At 43.7% G+C, this 24761-nt stretch overlaps 2 protein-coding genes across 8 annotated transcripts in view; one reads left to right on the top strand and one right to left on the bottom strand.

The window, feature by feature from the left end:
* fer1l6 (fer-1 like family member 6) overlaps positions 1-17188 on the top strand; it is a 56106-nt gene extending 38918 nt beyond the window's left edge. For 3 of the 5 annotated variants that reach the window (XM_042066918.1, XM_042066920.1, XM_042066921.1), the window contains 12 exons: positions 1-4; positions 1584-1709; positions 2876-3003; positions 5765-5935; positions 6771-6925; positions 7436-7578; positions 8469-8557; positions 9656-9754; positions 11856-12097; positions 12606-12763; positions 13266-13366; positions 13508-14559. The exon at positions 1-4 is cut by the window's left edge and continues 125 nt beyond it. In XM_042066918.1, coding sequence (XP_041922852.1) covers positions 1-4; positions 1584-1709; positions 2876-3003; positions 5765-5935; positions 6771-6925; positions 7436-7578; positions 8469-8557; positions 9656-9754; positions 11856-12097; positions 12606-12763; positions 13266-13366; positions 13508-13688 — 1597 coding nt within the window. In that variant the 3' untranslated portion in view covers positions 13689-14559. Of the gene's footprint in view, positions 5-1583; positions 1710-2875; positions 3004-5764; positions 5936-6770; positions 6926-7435; positions 7579-8468; positions 8558-9655; positions 9755-11855; positions 12098-12605; positions 12764-13265; positions 13367-13507; positions 14560-17129 lie in introns of those variants that run through there. The other 2 variants (XR_006024413.1, XM_042066919.1) reach the window with 2 other exon arrangements.
* si:ch211-67e16.4 lies at positions 12165-23706 on the bottom strand. Of its 3 annotated transcripts, none has more exons than XR_006024418.1 (4): positions 22750-23706; positions 22059-22490; positions 18925-20320; positions 12165-12245 (listed from the first exon to the last, which is right to left on the bottom strand). XR_006024418.1 is itself a non-coding variant. In XM_042066932.1 (3 exons), the coding sequence occupies exons 1-3, from the start codon at positions 23324-23326 to the stop codon at positions 19536-19538; spliced, it is 1794 nt and encodes a 597-aa protein (XP_041922866.1). In that variant the 5' UTR covers positions 23327-23706; the 3' UTR covers positions 16691-19535. The 3 variants fall into 3 exon arrangements, 1 of the variants encoding a protein (XP_041922866.1); XR_006024417.1 differs by lacking the exon at positions 12165-12245 and having other exon boundaries at positions 16691-19019; positions 19204-20320; XM_042066932.1 differs by lacking the exon at positions 12165-12245 and having other exon boundaries at positions 16691-20320.
* Between the last annotated feature and the right edge of the window lie 1055 nt (positions 23707-24761).

Genomic DNA, 24761 nt, shown 5'->3' with positions numbered 1-24761 from the left:
CAAGGTGAGCACAGAACACGCCCTCCCCACCAGGGCTGCCCCTGACCGGAGCTACACACACTTATCAGCGTATCAGCAGTATCCAGGGGCGGACTGGCAGTCTGGATGTTCCGGAAAAGTCCAGAACGGCCGTCTATCCAACGGACGATGGGCTGGCTCAATGCTTCATCGGCCAAGTAGCCTAGTGTCTAGCTCTCCAGATAAATATTAGGCCTATCAGTGGACACTGTCTACGCTATCAGTTATCATTGTCCTTCAAGAAACCAGCAGCATTTGTGCCATCACATTTTGTGCGTGATGCACAGGTCCACGCAGTAGGCCTATACCCACTTAAAAAGCATCAAGATTTCTGTATAGACGCATACATTTGTGATAGAATTTTGAAATTACATATTTTTCGCAAACAACATGTGACAGTCTTTTGAACACTGGATATGGCAAAAACAATCTCGTCCAATAAGATAGCTCTCATCACCCTGAGCACCACAGGCTACCTAAGCAATATCGCAGTATACCCATTACAGCAAACTAGACTACAGAAAACTAGACTACAGCACACAGCAAACTAGACTACAACAAACTAGATTACACCAAACTAGATTACAGCAAACTAGACTACAGCACTGGGAAAGGCTACAGTGTCACTAAGGCTGCCAACATGTCTTTTTTTACGCTAACCTTTCATCTGCTTCCTTTGATATAGACCTAGCCTATATTTGAATTGACAAGGAGATCCGTTTAATAACGCAGGCCCGTATCCAGGCTATATCAATAGCACAAGACAAAGCAATAATCAGTCGGTCTGTCAGCCGGTCTGTCACACAGTTGATATCAGTGCTCCACTTAATAAAGTACTCTCTTTCTCTCTCTCAGATGATAATAATGATGATAAAGCAAGCACTAAGGGGCGAGGGAAAACAACTTTTAAACACCTATTCAGTGCCTTAAGTAAAAAAATGAGGAAATATCCAACCTTTAAGGACACCAATTTTCTTTGTGAATGAATAATGTATCATAAATAAATAAATGGTCTTCCTTAAAATACAGGGGTCATAAGTATTGGCACCACTATGTTAAATTCCCATAGAGGCAGGCAGATTTTTATTTTTAAAGGCCAGTTAGTTCATGGATCCAGGATACTATGCACATGGATAAAGTTCCCTTGGCCTTTGGAATTAAAATAGCCCCACATCATCACATGTGAAGATGTGGGGCTATTTTAATGACATATATACTGTACGTTCTGGTCCATGTTGACACCCTAACATATAGTATATATACTGTACATATATATTGTACGTTCTGGTCCATGTTGACACCCATATGTATACTGTACATATATACTGTACATTCTGGTCCATGTTGACACCCTAACATATAGTATATATACTGCACATATATATTGTACTTTCTGGTCTATGTCGACACCCTAACATGTAGTATTTATACTGAACGTTCTGGTCTGTGTCGACACCCTAACATATAGTATATATACTGTACATATATACTGAACGTTCTGGTCCATGTCGACACCCTAACATGTAGTATATATACTGAACGTTCTGGTCCATGTCGGTCCTCAGGGCCGCTTCTGTCTGTACAGACTGCCAGACGAGGATGACGATGAGTGTGGGGGACCGTTCAGGATCAACCAGGGAATCCCCGCCAACACTGAGACCAAGGTCCTGATCCGCGTCTACATCGTCTCCGTGAGTAACCGATTAGCATGCTGTAACAACCAGCCTTCTGCCCTCTCAGCCTCTGGTGATAGAATTGATTGATGTAGCATTAATTGCTAACTAAGATCTCTGCATTGTAGCTTTAAGGTTATTTCTTGTTTTTGTTTGAAGTTGCTTTGGATACAGGCATCTACCCAAATGAATAATTGCAAATTAATAAATATAAATGTAGCCTGGAGCATCCACACGACACCACAATACTGTACATATCATATGTACTGCTGTCAGCCATTCATACCTTAGACTTCTGAGAAGGCTTGCATCAGTCTTAATTGTAATGAATTGTAGCACCAAAGTTCATAGAAGGATTCTATTCTGGGTTGTCTCAGACACACTGGCCTTTGAACTATTCAATCAATCAATCAACTTTTATTCCAGACTCATGGTCCAATAAATACACATACCAATACCAACAACAGTACATACAAAGACAACAACAGGACAATTAAAAAAGGCAATGATACCAGTGTTTCCACATGGGTGACTGGTATCGCACAGTACTAAGACCGGGATTTGACAACAGCATAATGATAAGGTTACATGAAGCATTCAATCTGCAAATGAATTTGTACATTAGGTTTCTCAACAGTGCATGGCATGTGTTGACTCCTACCCTACAAAATAATTCACTTGCACTGCTCCACCTGGGTTTTTTAAGCAGTATGCGCAACCCATCATTATAGGCAATCTGGAGCTTCAGGATGCTTGACTTTTTAAACTTGGTCCATAAGTGGGCAGTGTATAGAGGAGTACAGTATTCTTTGAACAGGCTTATTTTAACTTTATCTGAGCACCAGTGGAATTTCCTAACCAGCATGTTAGCTTGTGCATATAACATGCGGCGCTGCCTATAGATGTCATCATCATCATCACACATTTGGTCTGTGATGATGTGTCCTAGATATTTGGTTTTATGCCCTACAGTTAAAGCTTGCCCTGCCAGGTGAAAGGATGGAAAGATTAAATCCTTATCTCCTTTTGTTTTGCAGATCAGAACAACACTCTTTTTACTATTGTATTTAACATCAAATTTTAATTAAGTCAGATTGTCCTCTTTTAGCACTGTCACTCAAATCCATCAATATGCTGCATTCCTGTATTTCCCCACAAGCTAAATCAGCCATGTTTCCCCCCAGGCCAGCAACCTGCACCCCGCAGACCCCGATGGGAAGTCTGACCCCTACATCGTCCTGAGACTTGGCAAAACCGAGATCAAAGACCGCGATAACTACATCCCCAAACAGCTCAACCCAGTGTTTGGCAGGTCAGTGTGTCTTGTGGTGAATCATGAATATTGGTTTGTCATTTGAAATCCCTATACAAATGTGGATTTGCTACACATATGCTATTTGCTATTCATTGCAGAGTGTGTGTCACTTGAATTCACAGAGCATTAATACATCTCGGCTTTACATGCTAGTCTTCTCTATCATGGTGTCTTGCATGTTAGTCTTCTCCATCATGGTGACCAATCTCATAGCCATGGACCCACACTCACAGTGCTCATCATAGATATTAGACACCTAGATACCGCATTGGGTTCCAAAACGTATGTCAATATGGCAGAATCATGTGGTGGCATGTTTATTTATGTTATTATGACCGCCGCGCAGCGAAGCATAAATCTGACTGGTTTAGTCAGATTTATTTATTTTTTTTCTTTTTCGTATGCCCAAATTTCCGTCAATGATTCCTGGGACACTGAAAGACCGGGGTACACGAAACTTGGTGGGCATGTAACCCCACATGGATAGCATGGAACCATCGTTTTTCGTTTTGATCTGTAGCCCCCCCGCTGGACTGGACCCCCCGAAAGGAGGGTAGGGCAGACACAGTTTTCTGTGAATATCTCGAAAACCGTAGGGTTTAGGAGGACCATTTTTTTTTGTATGTTGATCTCAAGGGGCCATGTCAACCCATTCCATAACCACTCATTTCATGTATAGCGCCACCTAGTTAAACACAAAAAAGTAAAAATGAGGTGTTGTAATTGAAGGTATCTGTGACCTAACATAGTCAAAACTGCACGAAATTGGAAGTGTATGATCATTATGACACCCTCTGTATGCACACCAAGTTTTGTGGAATTCCGTTCATGGGGGGCCACACAATAAATTAATTTATGTTACTATACACCAACTGGCCTGTAGGTGGCCGGAGACAGTTTTCTGTGAATATCTCGAGAACCGTAGGGCCTAGGAGGTCCACCTTTTTTATGTATGTTGGTCTTAAGGGGGCATGTCAACCCATCCCATTACCACTTATTTCATGTATAGCGCCACCTAGTTAAAAATTAAAAAGCAAAAAATTAGGTGTTTTCATCACAATATCTCTGGCTGACAAGGTCAAAACTGCACGAAATTAAAAGTGTAGGATCGTTATGACACCCTCCGAATGCATGCCAAGTTTTGTGTACTTTCGTTCATGGGGGGCCTTACAATAAAATAATTTATGTGTATATTTAGTGACGTACACCAACAAGGATTCCCGGGACACTGAAAGACCGGGGTACACAAAACTTGTTGGGCATGTACCCCCACATGGATAGCATGGAACCATCATTTTTCGTTTTGATCTGTAGCCCCCCCGCTGGACTGGACCCCCCGAAAGGAGGGTAGGGCAGACACAGTTCTCTGTGTAGAATTCTGGGGTATTCTTACTGTATTCTGATGTGTTCATATGTTACATCTGTGTGTAGTATACAACAGGGAGAGTTCCATATTATTGTACATAACTGTGCCTTAGGCCTGTGTACCAGCAGGAAGGTCATACAGGCCGATGTTTAGGAACATCCGAGGAACATCGGTGATAACATGGGCCGAGGGAGACAGCATGTCTGCCTATTCGGGCTAGTATCTCCATCTGGCCAGGGCCGGGTTTTGTACACTGGTTGGCACCTGCCACGTTGGCATGATTGACGTTTCTGTGTTTTAGTATAACAGGCTTTGTCTTAGGTTTTGACACGGAGACGGATCGAGGAAGCAACCCAAGGAGCATCTTCTGTTGGAAGGCTCAGCAGCCGCTTCTAATAACAACCACAACTGTTAGACTCTGCACAGTTTTACTGTTTGAGACTTAGCCTGTGTTCTGTTATTCATTGTTGTACCATCTACAATAAATCATCATCTAATCGCCGATCCTGATCCCGCCGTCAAGCTTTATTGACCATCTTCAATACAGACATTAGAACTAAAACACAACGCAACAACCAGAGAATCCAACATCTGTGAATATCTTGAGAACTGTAGGGCCTAGGATGACCATTTTTTTCCGTATGTTTGCCTCCAGGGGTCATGTTAACCCATTTCATGTGCACACATGTGCACAAACAGATACACACACACACACACACACATACACATACATTCACAGTAATCATACGTATGACACATACTCACACAGTAGACATATGTACGCTTGCATGCACAGGCACATACGCAGGCACACACACAAGCATGCACACACACACACTCACACACACTCACACACACACACCCACACACATAACATAAACATAACACAAACAATCAAGAATTTCTCAGAATTATGAACAGGCAAGATAGAGGTGGGGTTGTATAAAATGAATTTTACATGTGAAATCTATGAACTAATCATGTTTTGGTACTTGTTGTCTAGCAGATACCAGTGAGAATTGAGTGTGGATAATGCAATTTAGTGAGACAGTTAGAATCATATAGGCCTTTCAGCGTGATTTTTTGTGGAAAAAATTTGCTGGACTGGGCGGCGGTCATATTTTGTACCGCTCTGCGGTACATCTAGTTTAGTTTGTGGTTAAGCCCAAAGGCCAATTTACACCTTTTTGAGGTGTTTTTCAGGAACCCGCCTGATGTCCATCTGTTGTCACTAATATAATTATATTGGAGTTATATTGCCTTGCACACTTATGTAGTCTGGTAAAATGAATTCTACTTATGGTTAGAGTAAGGCTAGGTAGAAACATGTGAAATATTAAAGTTTGTGGCTAAAATGCTCTGATAAAAGAAAATGTTATTTTCCCCACTCAGGTCCTTTGAGTTCCAGGCCTCATTCCCCAGAGAGTCCCTACTGAAGGTCCTCATCTACGACTACGACATGATCGGAGGGGACGACCTGATCGGGGAGACGCATATCGACCTGGAGAACCGCTTCTACAGCCGCCACCGGGCCACCTGCGGCCTGCCCAGCGAGTACTCACTGTGAGTGGGGAACGCCCCTGGCACTGAGCCCTCGGCTGGCTCCTTTAGCTGATGGGTTTGAGTAGGGAACGCCCCTGGCACTGAGCCCTCGGCTGGCTCCTTTAGCTGATGGGTTTGAGTAGGGAACGCCCCTGGCACTGAGCCCTCGGCTGGCTCCTTTAGCTGATGGGTTTGAGTAGGGAACGCCTCTGTGTTGGGCCCCTCAGCTGGCTCCTTTAGCTGATGGGTTTGAGTGGGGAACGTGTCTTTGCTGAGCCCTTAGCTGATGGGTTTATCTCACTAGAATAAAATGCAGCAGTAGAACACTGGCCACCTGCCTATGACAACACAAGATGTATAATTCCACAATTCTGTTCCTCTTTTCTCCGCTACTCTCCACTCTCATTCACTTGTCTTTTACTCTCCTCTCCTCTCTTCCCCTTTTCACTCTCCTCTCCTCTCTTCCCCTTTTCACTCTCCTCTCCTCTCTTCCCCTTTTCACTCTCCTCTCCTCTCTTCCCCTTTTCACTCTCCTCTCCTCTTTTCTCTCTTTTGCTCTCCTACACTCTTCCTTCCTCCAGCCCTCTCCTTTGCTTTGCATTATTCTCCTCTCCTCTCTCCTCTACCCCATCCCTTCTTTTCTCTCTTCTCCTCTCTACTCTTAACTTCTTTATCCTCTATCCTCTCTACTCTTCTCTTTCCTCTCTACTCTATACTTTGAAGTGAGGGCTTTGCAGTTGCGGGCTGAGTGTTGTTTGTAGTTTGCAGTGAGGCTGATTGTTTTAGTTGTTGTTTGCAGTGAGGCTGACTGTGCAGTGAGGCTGAGTGTTGTTGTTGTTGTTGTTGTTGTTTACAGTGAGGGCTATAACGCTTGGAGAGACTGCATCCAGCCCTCAGACCTCCTCATCAAGCTTTGCAAGGAGAACCGGCTCAATGGGCCGAGCTTCAATCCCGGGAGGATCACCATTGGAGACAAGGTCTTCACCGGAAAAACCCTGTTTGTGGATGAAGGTGAGGCCCATGGAACCACGACTAGCACTAGCACTAGGACCATAGCCAAGGAGGCCCTGAATTCTAGACTTGGAGCCTAATCTTAGACTTTGGGATCTATTGTATTTAGTGGTTGGGAGACAGTCAAGGCCTGCTATTGAAACAACTATCATCTATCTGTTTTCATCGGCCCTGAATTCAAGTCCTAGGACCTGAATTAGTTTCTGAGCTCAGGTGATAGCCTGTATCTGAATGTGGGGGTTTTGGGAATGTTTCCCCTGTTGCATTTCATTCACATCTATTCATTTAGCAGACGCTTTCAGCCAAAGCGACTTACACATGTCAATCATATTACAAGGGTCATTGTCCCCGGAGAACCGGGGTTAAGTGCCTTGCTCAAGGACACAACGGTAGAAACCGAGAATTGAACCCACAACTTTTCTGGCTACTGCATGCTAGCCCAGCTCCTTAGCCACTTCGCTACCACCACCCCATTAACTCTATTTGAGTGCCGTCCTCTCTCTCTTACAGAGCAGGCAGTGGAGTCGTACGAGCACCTGGCTCTGAAGGTGTTGCACAGGTGGGCAGAGATGCCAGGTGTGGGCTGTCAGCTGGTGCCTGAGCATATTGAGACACGCACACTCTACCACAAGAACCGACCCGGCATGGAACAGGTGACTAGCAAACCCCCAGGGACTAGTCTTGAATCCCTCAGCAAGTATACCCAAAAGCACACACAAGCCAAACCCGCAGGGACTAGTCTTTAATCCCTCAGCAAGTATACCCAAAAGCACACACAAGCCAAACCCCCAGGGACTAGTCTTTAATCCCTCAGCAAGTATACCCAAAATCCTACACAAACCAAACCCCCAGGGACTAGTCTTTAATCCTTCAGCAAGTATACCCAAAATCCTACACAAACCAAACCCCCAGGGACTAGTCTTTAATCCTTCAGCAAGTATACCCAAAATCCTACACAAACCAAACCCCCAGGGACTAGTCTTTAATCCCTCAGCAAGTATACCCAAAAGCACACACAAACCAAACCCCCAGGGACTAGTCTTTAATTCCTCAGCAGGTATACCCAAAAGCACACACAAACCAAACCCCCAGGGACTAGTCTTTAATCCTTCAGCAGGTATGCCCAAAATCCTACACAAACCAAACTTAAACATGATACAGTATGTCTGTGTGATCGGATCATTAACGACCACAACAATGAAGAGGAATGACCGAAGAATTTGTCGGTATTATGTTGGTAGAGAACCCATCATGAATGTGGAGTGGGGTGGGTCTTGGATACCAGGAAGTGTTGTGGGCCTAATCCAATGAAACACAGATGACGGAAAGTGCCTGCTTGATAATCCCAGTAAAATGCTCTCAAAGGCTGTTGTGTTGGTGATGGTTTTTACCCACAAAAGTTACTTTGTTGGTGATTAGTTTTTGACGGTAAATAGGCTTGGTTGTTGATTGGCCGCTGTGTGAAAGCCCCTACCTATAGCAACAGGAATTTTACATCTCTCCTGTATATATTTTTAAAAGGAAATGTGTGTGTTTCCCTCAGGGTCAGCTACAGATGTGGGTGGATGTGTTTCCCATGGACATGCCACTCCCTGGACCCCCAGTGGACATCTCCCCACGCAAGCCGAAAGGGTGAGAGCCAGTGTGCACTAGCCACAACACCTTTAAAACATAACAACCCCAAAGGGTGAGAGCAAGTGTGGACTAGCCACAACACCTTTAAAACATAACAACCCCAAAGGGTGAGAGCCAGTGTGGACTAGCCACAACACCTTTAAAACATAACAACCCCAAAGGGTGAGAGCAAGTGTGGACTAGCCACAACACCTTTAAAACATTACAACCCCAAAGGGTGAGAGCAAGTGTGCACTAGCCACAACACCTTTAAAACATAACAACCCCAAAGGGTGAGAGCCAGTGTGGACTAGCCACAACACCTTTAAAACATAACAACCCCAAAGGGTGAGAGCCAGTGTGGACTAGCACCTTTACAACAGGCTTCCTCCCAAACCCATTACAATGCACATCCTACTAGTATAGTAGTATAGTAGTAGTATATATACTCTTTTGATCCTGTGAGGGAAATTTGGTCTCTGCATTTATCCCAATCTGTGAATTACTGAAACACACTCAGCACACAAGCATTCATGCTATATTTGTCTTCCTCAGTGTTGTATTTTTGGTTTGTTTACTGACACTTTGCAGTAAGTCCAAAATAAATGGTGTCAGACTGTGTGCAGCAGACCTCTACATACGTAAATAAGACACAGAGTGCAAACAGTTCTATATGGGGATTTCACCAAAGAGTGGATCCACCGCGCTTCTGCGGCATTTACATCTGGTGCATCAGACGAAGAGCGGACCGTGTAGATATAACGAAACGTTAGTCCCTTTTGTGCACCTTAATTAAAGTTTATAGCTACTACATCTGTGCTGCTCCGAATTTTTACTTTTAGTAGTTCTATATGGGGATTTCTAACGAGTCTGTGTTATGCGAAATGTTCACTGCTGTTGTGTAAATACATTTAAAGTCGATTGCATAGCATATGCATTGGTTTATGCATATGTTTACTGTAGGTTTTGAGTTTATGACTAATTGAATGCATGCATTGTGAACTCTGTGTATGTGCTTGTTTATGTTTACTGTAGGTTTTGAGTCTATAACTAATTGAATGCATGCATTATGAACTCTGTGTGTGTGTTTGTTTGTGTGTTTGTTTTGTGCCGTAGGTATGAGCTGAGAATCATCATCTGGAACACTGAAGATGTGATTCTGGAGGACAGCAACTTCATAACGGGACAGCAGTCCAGTGATATCTACGTCAAAGGGTGCGGGGATGGGACGGGGAAAACACAAAAACACAAACAACTCAAAAATACAAACAACACAAAAACACAAACAACTCAAAAACACCAACAACAGAGTCACACAAACAACTCAAAAACACAAACAATTAATAAACACAAACAACTCTAAAAAACAAACAACAGAAAAACACAGCAACATAAACAACACAACAACACAAATAACTCATAAAACAAATGTGAGCCAAGTCATCTTGTCAACCCCTCCAACCTAGATAAGGAACCCTATGCACACTGCCTGTGCGTATGCTGCTTTGGTATACGGTTCAGCTCTTTCGCTCATAACATAAGATAGAGGGCAAACAAACAGTGGGGTGTACTACAAATCTCGATTAGTGGGTTAGCGAGGTATGTTGCGCTCAAAGCCAGGCTATGCTGTGACACAAAAGTGGATCTGTTTTAGTGTCGCTATATCACCATGGTATCTTATGCTGTCAACCAAACCTGGTCGGGAGGAGGTTATGTGCTAAGTTATAGCTCAAATCGTGTAATCTACCGCACACTGACCAATCAATTGTCTTAAAAACGAAGTTATCTCATGTGTAGGATTCTGTCATATATCTTACAGGTGGAGCTCCGCCTCTACTAACATTTTGGAGCTCGAATGCGCTTTAATAGTGCTGTGCGTGCAAATATCCCACTATGGACGTGCATACCATACAACAACTGATGACAATTGATTTATTTGATGTTATAGGTTAGACACAAAAAAATACCACAGTGTAGATTAAGCTATTGCTCATGAATGCGGAAGTAATTGTTTTTTAATAGAGACTTGTGCGTCTCCACGTTTCACGATTGGCCAACGTCATCCCAACACCGAGAACACCATTTCCTGTATGAGATGTGCACAGAGAAAACCAAGTTTGCTTTGCCACAGTTAGAACATTCATGAAATAAATAACTGAACAAATGCACTTCAAAGTGTTGCAAAAGGGAAGTCAACTGGCCCCACAGGCCACCCCAACTTTATTTTTCACTGAAGTTGAAAAACGAACAGAGCTGACATCACTGGTTTTCCCCTTGCCCGTATGATGTCATCACTGACACCCATTTAACACACATCCTCTCACCTTCCCCTCATCTACTCTTTCATCTTCTCTTTCATCTACTCTTTCATCTTCTCTTTCATCTTCTCTTTCTTAAATTCTCTCCTTTTTCTTACTCATCATCCTCCACCTCTCATCATGTATAATATTCTCCTCTTCTCTCCTCCCCTCTCCCTTCCTCTCCTCTCCTCCCCTCTCCCTTCCTCTCCTCCCCTCTCCTCTCCCTTCCTCTCCTCCCCTCTCCCTTCCTCTCCTCCCCTCTCCTCTCCCTTCCTCTCCTCCCCTCTCCCTTCCTCTTCTCTCCTCCCCTCTCCCTTCCTCTCCTCTCCTCCCCTCTCCCTTCCTCTCCTCTCCTCCCCTCTCCCTTCCTCTCCTCCCCTCTCCTCTCCCTTCCTCTCCTCCCCTCTCCCTTCCTCTTCTCTTCTTTCTTCTCCCTCTCTCCTCTCCTCTCCTCTCCTCCTCTCCCCTCCTCTCCACACCTGTCCTCTCCTCTTCTCATTCTCCATCATCTCTCCTCTCCTCTTTTCTCTTCTTCCTCTCCTCCCCTCTCCCTCTTTTCTCCTCTCCTCTCTCTTTCCCTCTCCTCTTTCTCATCTTTCCTCTCCTCTCCCTCTCCTCTCCTCCTCTTTCTCTCCCTCTCCTCTCCCTCTCCTCTCCTCCTCTTTCTCTCCTCCCCTCTCCCTCTTTTCTCCTCTCCTCTCTCTTTCCCTCTCCTCTTTCTCATCTTTCCTCTCCTCTCCCTCTCCTCTCCTCCTCTTTCTCTCCTCTCCCTCTTTTCTCCTCTCCTCTCTCTTTCCCTCTCCTCTTTCTCATCTTTCCTCTCCTCTCCCTCTCCTCTCCTCCTCTTTCTCTTCTTCCTTCTCATCTCTTCTTCCTCTCACCTCATTCTTTCATCATCTGTGACAACCTCTTCTCCTTTTTATTCTTTTCCCCACTCTCCTTCTTTTCCTCCTCTTTCTTTCCTCTTCACCTCCTCTGCCCCCCCTCCCTCCTCCTCCTCCTCCCGTCTTCCTCAGCTGGCTGAAGGGTCTGGAGGAAGATTGCCAGGAGACGGACGTGCACTACAACTCGCTGACCGGTGAGGGCAACTTCAACTGGCGCCTCGTGTTCCCCTTCAGCTACATGCCGGCCGAGAAGCTGCTGGTGGTCAGCAAGCGTGAGAGCATCTTCGCCCTGGACAAGACCGAGCAGAAGCTGCCTGCCGTGCTCCTGCTGCAGGTCTGGGACTTCGACCGGCTCTCCTCAGATGACTTTCTGGGTAAGAGAGAAAAAGAGAGAGAGAAAGAAAGAAAGAAAGAAAGAGAGAGAGAGAGAGAGAGAGAGAGAGAGAGAGAGAGAGAGAGAGAGAGAGAGAGAGAGAGAGAGAGAGACGGGGTGAAGCTGCCCCGCCATGAGCAGACGACCTCCTGGGTAAGAGAGAAAAAGAGAGTGAGTGAGAGAGAGAAAGAAAGAAAGAAAGAAAGAGAGAAATAGAGAAGGGATTTGAGTTGGACTGGTCTGTTGGCTTTTTTCACCTCTCTTCTGAATTGTAAAAAGTGAAGATTATAAATTAAAACATTAATGTAAAGAACAAATAGCTTTAGGAAACACTAGGTCACTAGACATGAGTAGTAGAGTTCAACCAGAGATTCTGGAATACTAACCACCTCAATCCTTTCTAGTCCAGCCTGCACAGGCCCTGAGGTTGTTTAAAGTGACCTTTGACCCTGTGAACTCTGAACTCTGTGACACTGAAGTGTGTGTGTGTGTGTTCATTTGTTCTGCAGGCTCTCTGGAGCTGGACCTGCATGGCTTTCCACGCGGGGCGAAGACCGCCAAGGCCTGTAAGCTAGACATGCTGACCGACGGCACGGAGACGGTCTCCATCTTCCAGCAGAAGCGCTCCCGAGGCTGGTGGCCTTTCTCCAAGTCTAATGAACTCACGGTGAGGTCACCACTACACAATCAAACAACTTCTCTCTGCCTCTTTCTTTCTGCTTATCTTATTGGCTTTGCCTTGCGAAACTTTCAAAGTCCAAAAGATGTAAGGAATCATTGTGAGAATCATTGTGCAACGCATTTTGGCCACTTATCAGGCATCTATTTCAGACAGAACTGCGTGTGCGCCAAGCTTCACGACACTAACCTCACTCCAGCTGCGAGATCAGAACACATGATTGGCACGATGTATTCACAACATACCACATGATTGCCACAATGTATTCACATGTCAACTTTTGGCAGCGGAAGGAGTGGAATATGTGTAGACGACTGCCATGTTAGTGTTACGAACTAACCCCATACATTTCTATGGGAGATTCTACGTGTGCTCTGTCTCATTAGAAAGTCTCTGGCTGTAGTTTCTCCATGATATGACGTTTATTTTGATGCCTGGCTGGAGAGTCACTCATTTTCCCCCCTCTAACCTCTAACCTTTCACCTTACAGGGTAAAGTGGAGGCGGAGTTCCACCTGGTGACTGCAGAGGAGGCGGAAAAGAACCCAGTGGGCCGAGCCCGGAAAGAACCGGAACCACTCGAAAAGCCAAAGTAGGCAACTCAGGAACCAATCAATTCTTCAATCAGGACACTGTTATTGTTTTTGATGAATTATCATCTGTCTCCTCTCCCTGTCTTTGTGTTTGTCTCTCTCTCTCTGTCTCTCTCTCTCTGTCCCTCTCTGTCCTGTAGTCGCCCAGACACCTCCTTCTCGTGGTTTGTGAACCCCTTCAAGTGTTTCTTCCACCTGATTTGGAAGAACTATAAGAAGTACATCATCGCTGCCATAATCCTGCTCTTCACTGTGCTTTTCCTGGCCCTACTCTTCTACACACTTCCTGGAGCCATCACCCAGAAGATTGTCAACGGCTGATTGGTTCGGAGCGGGAGGGAGAGAACAAAGATGAGCCAAAGAGATGTACATATTTGAGTAGAAATAGATGAAGATATTTGTGGGTTTTGAATAGAAATAGCCTAGATATTTGTATGTTTTAAATAGAAATAGCCTAGATATTTGTAGGTTTTAAATAGAAATAGCCTAGATATTTGTATGTTTTAAATAGAAATAGCCTAGATATTTGTAGGTTTTAAATAGAAATAGCCTAGATATTTGTAGGTTTTAAATAGAAATAGCCTAGATATTTGTATGTTTTAAATAGAAATAGCCTAGATATTTGTATGTTTTACATAGTTAGACAGGCAGATTTCCATCTGGACTTCCTGTGGGTAGTCCATCAGTTTTCATTCCTGGGTTTATTCTCCTCGTGGAGTTCCTCTTTATACCCTAAACCAGAGATAGAAATGGGAGATTCCAATATTGAGCTGAAAAAGCATAACCACAGTTGGGTAAGGGACTTAAAAGTCAACAATTCTGTGCCTTAAGTTATCATACATTTCCCAAGCCATAATATACAATTATCTATGTTCAAATTATAGACCCAGACCACACTTTTGTTCCAGTATAATCCCTGCGATATGGCACAGTAGTTACAGCTTGCCTGGAGTGGTATTTTTTGTTATGCATTCAACAATCATGTCCTCACCATCCGCTAGCTGCCCATTCCATGAATTGACCGTTAAAAAAAAAAAAAATGTTGCTTTAGGCAGCCCAGGCTCCGATAACTAGAAACAAAACAAAAAAGTGGAGGTAGCCAGACAAAAGCAAAACCCTGTGTGGAATTTCTCCAGGAATACTGAAGGGAGGGGTGAGCAACATCTCTGGGGCCTCATTTATAAAAGTGTTGCGTAGAAACCATCCTTCATTTGATCTTAGATCATTTCTGAAATGATCGTACGTGTGATTCAGAGAAAACGAACGTACGCACAAAAAAACGTGCGTACGCCACCCTTCCAGATGTGCCCATTATAAATCACAAATAAACGTCAACTTGTGCGCAGCAGGATGGTTTTAGGTCTCCGCCTTGTAAACACCCCCTCATCAATATCATTAGCATATGTTTTAATGAAATCAATGGCCTAAAAGCTGTAGCCTATGTAAAATTATATATTAAAAACATTAGTATAGGCCTAGCCTATATGCGTCAGTTCGAATAGCTTAACTAATTATGTTTTTTTCCAGCAAAGCTTTCTGGAAAGAGATCGTATGCATCCATGTCCATTGTCCTCTGCTCGCTTTCATTCCTTTTGCTTGCAGCAATGTGAATAATCAACATTTAGTATGTTTTGGCCTACTTTGTAGAAAAAAAAACTGAAGGAAAGACCTCTAGGCCTACAGCATAATCCTATACGTTATGGTACAGTAGGCTACTGTACGTTTCCAATATGATCCAGGGTAGTATGCTGATTTAGCCTACAAAACAGAGGACTAAATTATAAGCGTGATATGTCATGTAGGCTTAACGTTTCTTTTAGGATAGGCTATGTTTTTGCTGAAAAAGTAGCCTAGTTCGCCGGTCATTATTAATTAATTCTGCATATCTTTGCTATCGTTTTCTTTCAATAATGTCAAATGGCTTAAACATTGTCCTTTATTGTTTGCTTTATGCCTACCTTTATATTTTAGCCTACATTATCCAACACACGCATTGTAATCTTGGGCACTGCGGCTGCCAGTCAAAAAAAGCAAACAGGTGCGCGCTCTGCACCTCTTTACGCAACTCCGACGCAACACTAAATATGAAGATGCCCTGCTTTCAGATAACTTCCGTCCCTTGGTTGTGTAGGCTATATATGATATAAAATATCTATAGCCATTGTATAGCTTACATTCAAATATTACCTTTCTGTTGGGAGCTGGGAATAGGCCTATGAGCGCAAATTAGGATGTAGTGGAGGCTAAACGCGAGTAAACGCAGTTTATCCACCTCTGCAATTTCAGAAATAGAGTTTAGGCCTACCCACCTCTTAGTTTATCCACCTCTCAAATGAGTTTATTCACTTTTAACATTCAAAACGGTATTATACTATCCTATATTCCCAATACTGTACATTATCCTCCACCATTATCAAACATGTTCTGAATGCCTTTTTTAAAAATCCGATACCGCATGGCGCAGTCCACCTCACCGAGATTGCAGAATTCATTGTTCACCCACCTCTTATTTTACCACTACATCCCTGGCACAAATGTACTTTTCCTCTCCTAAACGAGGGCAATTGGACATTTTATGGTCAATATTAGATTGGTGAGAACACCAAATATACTAGATCACCTGTAAGAATGTTTAAATAGATATTATGAAATAAGTAAGCTATACGTTTTTTCACTTTCTTAAGTGGGCTATAGTTCTCATTAGCAGTTTTATGCCAAACCATGAAACATTTAGCTGCGTCCAAAAACGTCTTTAAAAATCTTCTGATATTGATCATGCATATGGCAAAGAAAGACATGAGATCGTTGGTCTTGGAATTTTGAAAATGCATCGCACTTAGACCTCAGATTACTTGCAGTACCCCGGCATTACCACAAGGAAATGGTCGTACGTCAAGTTTGAACCTGACGTGGAGATAAGCACTTTTCCACGTCAAAGACGGTTTTTATAAATCTGAGCGTTGGCATGGATTTGAGCGTACGCACGGTCTAAGATCAAATCTGTGCGTAAGAACGCTTTATAAATGAGGCCCCTGGTGTGTGTTGTTTGGTTTGACAAAGGCGTCTGCTAATAACTTTAAAAATAAACATAAACCACCTTTAATTCAACATGTAGATTATTAGTGTTTTTTTTATGCAAGAAACTAGTTTTTCTCTTTTATCTTATAAATGTCTCATAATATCCTGTCAGCTGCTCCCACTGTCATGACTTCTCAACTGAAAAACACAAAAACTTTCCCAACCATACGCACATGAAATGTCCTGTGGCACTCACACTTACAGAACAGAGAAATGATGTTGTCAGGCAGATTTAACCAGATAGTCCTCAGTTGAATCTGTCAGCACCTACTGAGAAATATCATTTGATGTGGATATGACTGCGTGCGACTGGATGTTTTCTTTTCACTCTCTTGCTTATCAACAAATCTGAGGTGCTCAAAATGAAATGTTGGTGTTCCTGTTAGTCACCTACAATTTAATCTGCCATTTAATCTTCTTTATGTGTGTAACCGTTTAGTTTTTTTTTATGGTAATGATTATAAAAATGTGTGTGTATTTTTTTAGTTGTTCAAATTTATCAATGTAGTATGGCAGTTTTTCTCATTTCTGTGTCAGTAGTTTAGTTTATAGTATGTGCTTGAATGATAATTGTACATAGTATAATTTATAGTATAATAATTTTATTCTGATTTTTTTTCTGTTATTATGCCACAGATGAAAAACATAATCAGGAGATTACTTTTACTTTTTTGTACTAAATAGATCTCTGAAGTTCGACTACAAGAAGGACCCAAAGCTGCCATCTTTGCCCATATAAGGAGATCCGGGTGATGATCAAAGCTACCTACTGTACCTTGCAAGTTGCACTGCAAGTTAGCTCTGGAGTAGCAAAACTCAAAGTTCGCCATCTGAACATACCAAAGATCACAGAACCCATTCGAAGGCAGATGACAAGTGTGTGTGGGCCAAAACGTCTGCATTTCAGACTTTTTTGTCCCGGTGAGAGTATAACAGATGTGATTATTCAATATCCCCATGTTATTTTCCCATAGGACAAATCACAAGATACCGGGCAAAGATGGCAGCTTTGTTGTAAATGAACTTCAGAGGTCTGTGGATAAGCCAAACATCAGATAAATACAGGTCAACACGAATCACACAATATACTATACGGACATAATTTATTTCTGATATTTAAACACTTAGTGATGTTTTCAAAAAAGGCATGATACACAATAACTTATATAATGTTAGAAGAACTCACTCAAGGAAACAGCAATCTGTCTAGAAAATAACACATTCTTTGATGTTGCCCCTTGTAGGCCTATATGCCAGTTGAAAGAATGGGCCGTGGTTACTGTGCTGGGTTTTAGTGTGCTTTGTGCATCAACAGTTAGAATGGTAAAAGGATCTTTTCCAGTGGCAGCATGATTTGGCTCATAATGAGAGACATGATTACTTTAACCTTGTTTAAAACATTCAAAAAGCCACACCCAAGTGACAGGCAATAGGGATGTTTTGGGATAGGGTTTGTTCTTTTGGGTCATTCTTTTTAAATTATTTGTCCAATTAAATATCAATCTTTTCTGAATCAAAATGTCAGGCTACTATGCATTTTGTCTGTACTCATCCCTGCAATGGTTACCCAAACATTACCTCATAGTAAAGAAAATCCAGCTACTACTAGTGGCCCCAATAAAATGTCGCACTCTCTCGTTCAACTTAATTGCAAGCACATAGAGAAATGTCTGTTGTTGTTAAATTTTACTTATGTGTGACTCCAATAAAAATAATTTGGTAAACAAGCTTTTCACTTTTCTTTAGTGGTTTTCACAATTTGTTTCCAGTAGCATGACCAGATGCCTGTTTCCCCCATGGTCATTTTTCAGCCCATTTAGGCGTCCCAACGTAAGTTTTTGTCCCAACGGTGATAGAAGCAAAAATGTGAGCATAGGATGTTTTTCATTTGTGACGTGTGCCTTGGGATTTGTGAACCTGGACTGAAAGATTTGTGAAGTTGTAACTACTATGTTGTGTGTGCAGGATAAAAAAAAATTCCCTGTGACTTCAAATTTTCTGATACACATTCGTGACTTATGAGCTGCTTTCAGATATAACCTCCAGAGTATATGCGGAGCTTTGTCAAACGGAGGTCCGACCCTTTGGGTGATTCAGATATGATGCTAACCTGGATCTTATGCTGACATATGTGTGAACGACACACACGCACATGAACAGAATCCCTGCATGTTCTTTGCTTTGTTCAGACACAAGCTCATTTACATAATGTCCATCGGAAATACTAGGAGGGTAGCAGTAGAACAGCCAGCTAAGTTCGGACTTCCAAATGACCGTTTATGTTGTCCAGATATACGGTGTACAAGTGCTCAGGGATTTTGCACCAAATATACCTCCATACATGTTTCCTCTTTTAATAAATTTGCTATGTGTAGGATTTTTAGTTTAAAACAATAAAAAATTAGACAAGACCACTCGAATCCTGCCGAATCTTACACAAAGCCCCTTTAAAGTTTAGTAATGGGGAAAAGATATCCACCTGTAGCCAGTGGGGTGAGGGAGGTCTGGTCACACTACCATTTAAGCATCTCTCCAAATATGGAAAGCTGTTATATAGCATCCCATGTCTTATTCCTTAAAAACAAGAGACAACAATATCACAGTGTTCTATTCTCTGGTTAAATAAAGGTAAAAAAAAAAAAAACAATCAAATCAAATTGGATTGAATCACATCAAATAGGATTGACTTAAATCAAATCATTAGCTCGTGAATCAGAATCAAATCAAGTCAAATCGGGGCATCAGTTTCAATACCCACCCGTAATAGGCAATGTTGCAATTATTCCTTGAACTTGTTCTCATAGTTATTGAGAGTCATGGTAGCCTAGTGTAGCCTGATTCCTCTTGTTGAACTTGTGTGTGGCAAAATCACCCATGCTAAGACCTGCAACTGAAACAAATTAACCAGACGTCTCTCTCTCTTTCACACACACACACACACACACACACACACACAAACTGCGTCATGGTCTGTGAGATATCCATGAATAGCCCATCCTAATAAGCAGATGACCATCTGAGACCGTCAGAGCTAGCCCTTCCTCCTCATAATTGTCGTCATCATCATCACTGTTCTCCTCCAGTCCCCCCTCACTGGTACATTTCAGTGTCCACTCCTGGCGTGATGTGCTGCACGTATGTCGTCGTCCTCTGTGGCACAAAGCGGACCCTGGTGTTGAACGCCTGGCTGGACAGCGTGTGGCTGCTGCCCGTGCTCCCGCTCACCGCCGCGCTTACCGACGGCAGCCCCTGTGGAGACCCCGCCCCAAACGTAAAAGCCCTGCCCACTCTGCCCCCGTAGTGTAGCCCCGTCCTTCCCTGCTGATGCTGATGCTGATGCTGTTGCACTGACTGTTGATGCTGCGGCCTTCCACTGAGTCTCTGCTGTTGCATGGGAATGCCTGTCTGCCTCTGGGCCTGCTGCATATGCAGCCCTGCGGCGGCGGCAGCGGCCCTCTGCATGGACTGTCCAGCCTGCGTCGTGGCTGCGGTGGTGGTGGCCATGACGGCGGCGTTGGCACTCTGCGGCGCCCCCATGAGGCAGGCCTGCAGCTTGCGTTTGGCCCTCCAGCGGGCCACGCGCAGCCGCGTCTTCTCCCGCCGCTCCTTGACCAGGTCGGCCAGCAGCGCCTGCGGCAGGTCCTGCTCCAGCTGCTTCCTCCGCATCTGGCTGCGTCGCCGCAGCTCGGAGCGCGCCTGCTTGTACTGCTCGTACAGGCCCAGGTCGCGCAGCCACGGACGCGCCTGACGCGCTGCTGCCGCCGCCGCCACCTCCGACCCCACGCCGGTCGCAGAGGCCAGAGACGAGCCGGGGCCTGAGGTGGACGCTCGGGACACTGAGGTAACCATGGAGCGGCAGGGCTGGGTAGAAGCATCTGGGGGGGGGAGAGATGGAGAGAGAGAGGGAGAGAGAGAATATCAGGTGGGTATTGGGAATGGAAACTGTAAGGTAGGAGTGCTACCTCAGAGGAATGGCTGTTAATGTTACTGGGAGTTTATACCAGAGCTGTTTTTTAGTTGTCCGTCTGACGTCCATCTACTGTTAAATTACATTACAATAAGTATATCAATTTACATTAGCAGCATTTTTAAGTGCTTATTACATCCATTAAAAGTAGAGGAAAGCATATTTGTACACAGGGCTGTGTATGTTAACTTTCTGATCATAGCACTGATGCTAAAGTACGACTTATTTTAGTATTAGGGCCACACAAAGAAAAAATATATTTTTGCCATGACGAAGTTAAAGTATTGACATAAAACTCAAAATTTCAAGAATAAAGTTGAAATATCATGTCGACTTTAATCTCGACGTGTCGACATTAAACTCAAACTTTTGATTTCTCAATCAGCCTTGTGTTGCCTAGATGATTTGGTGAAATTGTAGGCTATTTCAGAATTGGGTTTAGCAACAACTATAGCGTACTAACTAGTTTTCAATGTTGAGAAAAAAGATGAAATGTCGAGATTAAAGTCGACATGATATTTCAACTTTATTCTCGATGTTTCTAGTTTAATGTCGACATGTCAAGTTTAATCTCGTCATGGCAAACATATTTTTTTTTCTTCATGTGTGGCCCTAATACTTTGTCGTGCTAAAGAGGTTGATAGTTTTGTAGCACAATCCACAAAATCTCTAGCATCGGTATGTAGTTAGTTACAAACATCTACACTCTAGAAAACATTTGTCACCGGTGCTAAGCTGGTAAGTATTTAAGTATACATACTCTTTTGATCCCGTGAGGGAAATTTGGTCTCTGCATTTATCTCAATTTGTGAATTAGTGAAACACACTCAGCACACAGTGATCACACAGTGAGGTGAAGCACACTCTAATCCTGGCGCAGTGAGCTGCCTGCAACAACAGCGGCGCTCGGGGAGCAGTGAGGGGTTAGGTGCCTTGCTCAAGGGCACTTCAGCCGTGCCTACTGGCAGGGGTTCGAACCGGCAACCCTCCGGTTACAAGTCCGAAGTGCTAACCAGTAGGCCACGGCTGCCCCAATCATCCATAAAAAAAAATTGTAGCACTGTACAGCCCTAGTACGCTTCGCTTCTATCTTGGGGTGCATGCAGTGTTTCCCACAGAATTAAATTCTATTTGTGGTGGTAGGTTTGCAGAATTGACTTGAATGCAACGGTTTTTAAAACATTAGTGCAGCGCATTAGCGCAGCGATGCTAACCAGATTTAAGCACAATTTAGTACAACCTGGAAAATCATTGTGTGGTGGTCAGTGTTGACATTGTGGTGGGCCGCCACAAATACGTCAATGTATGGGAAACACTGGCATGTGCAAAGCAGTGCGTGAAACACTAGAAAGGGTGTGTCGCGATTCTGCCTTTTCACACCGCGACACAGTATCGTGGATATGAATGTCGCGATTTCGGGTTCGAATCGTATATCGTTACAGCCCTACTAACCAGATTTAAGCACAATTTAGTACAACCTGGAAAATCATTGTGTGGTGGTCAGTGTTGATATTGTGGTGGGCCGCAACAAATAAGTCAATGTATGGGAAACACTGGCGTGCGAAGCATACACATAGAAACACAGGGTAGGCCCATCACTATGGCCAACAGTGTTAAATGCCCCCTTCCCTCTCTCTGGTACTCACATGTAGACGAGCTGGCCAGAGGGGCGTAGTATGCAGACGTCTGCCCCACAGAGGTGCCCGCCGTAATCTGCTGGGTCCCTGTGCCCTCCAGGTACCCTGCCTGACCGAGTCCTTCTCCCTCGGCAGGCCCCAGCGCCAGTGAGTCTCCCTCCACCTCCACCTCCACCTCCACCGGCTCCTGCTTGATGGGCACCGTCTCGGTCATCTCCTCCTCCTCCTCCTTGACCACAGGGGAGGGGCGGGAGAGCGGAGGAGCCGAGGTGTCTTCCTCTGCCTCTCCTGGGTTGAGATGACATCCAGGGTCCAGGCCTGCGTCTGGCAGGCCCCTCTCTGGAGAACCGGGCTGGTCCAGTTCCTGACTGTGTGGCACGTCAAGGCCCTCCCCCGCTCCCTGAAGGCCGCAGTCTAATTCTGGTGGGTCTGTGATCTCCTCTAGAAAAACAGTGCGGAGGAGTGTCAGTGAACCCTTAAAGGTAGTGTACATAAGTATAATTCAACACTATTTATGTCCTCTATCAATCTATTTCCAGTGTGCTAAAAAACATTTGGTGTTTGTACTCAGTATTGGCTTGGTAAAGAAACAAACAAATTAGCTTGTTAAAACATGCAAGAAAGAGAGTTATTTGAGTGTTATTTGAATGCTTGAGGTAAAATATGGTTTAGGAGTGGAAACTAGCAAGATTGAACCTACGTTTAATTGGTGTCAGTGACAGGGTTCCATCAGATGCAATAAGGCGATCATTTGGAGGTGCGGGGTCCTCTGTTGACACTGGGTCTTTAGTTTTGTGCGACGTGGTGTTAGGTTCCTCTCTGGACACCAGAGACTTGTGCGTGTTGCTGCTATTCCTAAGTTCTGGCTGGGTTTGGTTGTTCATTGTTCTCCGACACAGCAGACCGTTTGAGATTCCTCCCTGAGGAAGTGGTTGGGAGAAGGTGGACTGGTCCAAGTACACATCCGGAACTCGAACCGAGTCAAACTGGTTGGCCTGTTGTCTCTGCAAGGTGTGACTCTGACGGTCATCTTTTGCGGTGGAGACGCTCAGATATTTTCGCATAGCCCTCATCTGACATCGAGATATTTCAAGCATCTGTCGGATGTTCTCGGTCTCCTTATCCTTGGCGTTGATCTCTTTTCGAAATTCGTCGAACTTTATGCTAACAACCTTCATCATTTCCCCCAATACTGTTTCCACCGCGACGGTCACCGCTTTTTCGATGACAACACCCATTTGTCCCCTGATAAGGGATATTGTCAGATTCACATCCATAACTAGATCAGTAGAGCTAATTAGTTAGTTGAAGGGAAACAAAGATGTATAACCCGTTGTATCTTAGTGGCTGGGAAGGGAGTAATAACAAGTTTAACGTTACATGGAATGTGATGTTAGCATAGCTGACTAGCTATTGCTAATGTTTGTTAGCCAGCTAGCAGTTAACGTAATGTTATCCAGGCTCAGCTGACACTTTCAATTTTCTATCTTGCTTTCGGCTATTTACGACGCCTTTTTTCAAGCTAGACGCACACATACATTTAAATATTCATACAATTATAAACATACTGTGACGAATACCACCGACATGAACAAAAATAACGTCGAGAAGCCGTCACACACACCATAATCTAAGTTTCTGTTGTCATTTTCATTCCTTGTCGTATACTTCCGGGTCGAATCACCCATTTATATGTCAAAATAAAAGTCTGAAATAGCAAAGACCTCAGAATCAGCTTTATTGACCAGGTTTGCGTAAACAAACAAGGAATTCGACTCCAGTTAATCTTTGCTCTAAAATTACAACACTCACTTAACTTAACATATAAAGAATAAAAACAGAACAGGATAGATAGATAGATAGATAGATAGATAGATAGATAGATTACTTTATTCAACCCCAGAGGGAAATTATGGTGTTACAGCAGCAATTAATAATATGGACATATATAACACATAAACATACATACAAGTTAAAAAATAAATACAATTGGATATAGCCTCTGTCTACTGTGTGAGTATGTGTCTACCTAAAGAGGTTGTAAACTGCATTGTCTCTCAGCATAAGATTTTCTCTCATGGCTCAAAGGGGAGTTGTTGTAAATAGTTATTAGCCTAGAAATCTAGACGCACCCTAGCGGCGGCAAATTCATTTGCTCAGCCTGTACGTCTAGTATCAAACCATAGGGATTTCTATTGGCTGACGCCGTGGACGTCATCCAATCACAGCGCTCTATTTTGTTAGAGAGTCTTAAGGCGGGCTTAACAGGATAACGACAGTCCTGCAACGGTGAACAACAAGGAAGGTGGCTATGGCGAACGAAGAGCGGTTGTTTGAATCGGCGTTGGCGTCAACTTTGGAGGAGTTGGACTTTTTTTTTTTTTTTTAAAGTTGAACAACACAATGCACTTAAGTCATTCCTTTCGAAGAAGGATGTATTTGCCGTTTTGCCGACCGGATACGGACATGGTCGTAGCACTGGCCTATTGCATGCCTAGGCAGTTTGAAAGACAATTCTCTGCCCGCCCCTTGGATTAAGCGAGGTGAATGGTTCGATTCCAGACTATACATTTCAATGATAAAGGATGGCCCGCCAGGCTAAATAGTTATGGCAGTGGGCAGGAATGATATTCTATAACGGTATGCAGTAGGATATAGCTATGTATAAGTAGGCCTATGTCGGTATAGTCTGAAGTTAAAGCTATTCACAAA

Source organism: Alosa sapidissima, chromosome 2, assembly GCF_018492685.1.
Source record: "Alosa sapidissima isolate fAloSap1 chromosome 2, fAloSap1.pri, whole genome shotgun sequence".
NCBI lineage: Eukaryota > Metazoa > Chordata > Actinopteri > Clupeiformes > Clupeidae > Alosa > Alosa sapidissima.
Note: the sequence above shows the minus strand (reverse complement) of the source record. Positions and strands in the feature narration are given on the sequence as shown.

Bases quoted from the DNA above. Each gene is read 5' to 3' on its own strand.
- si:ch211-67e16.4 (XM_042066932.1), bottom strand. From the start codon at position 23,326: ATGGATGTGAATCTGACAATATCCCTTATCAGGGGACAAATGGGTGTT. The intron at 22,491-22,749 runs GTAGGTTCAATC...CTGTTTTTCTAG, and splicing joins GTCACTGACACCAATTAAAC to AGGAGATCACAGACCCACCA. The intron at 20,321-22,058 runs GTGAGTACCAGA...TCCCCCCCCCAG, and splicing joins TCTGGCCAGCTCGTCTACAT to ATGCTTCTACCCAGCCCTGC.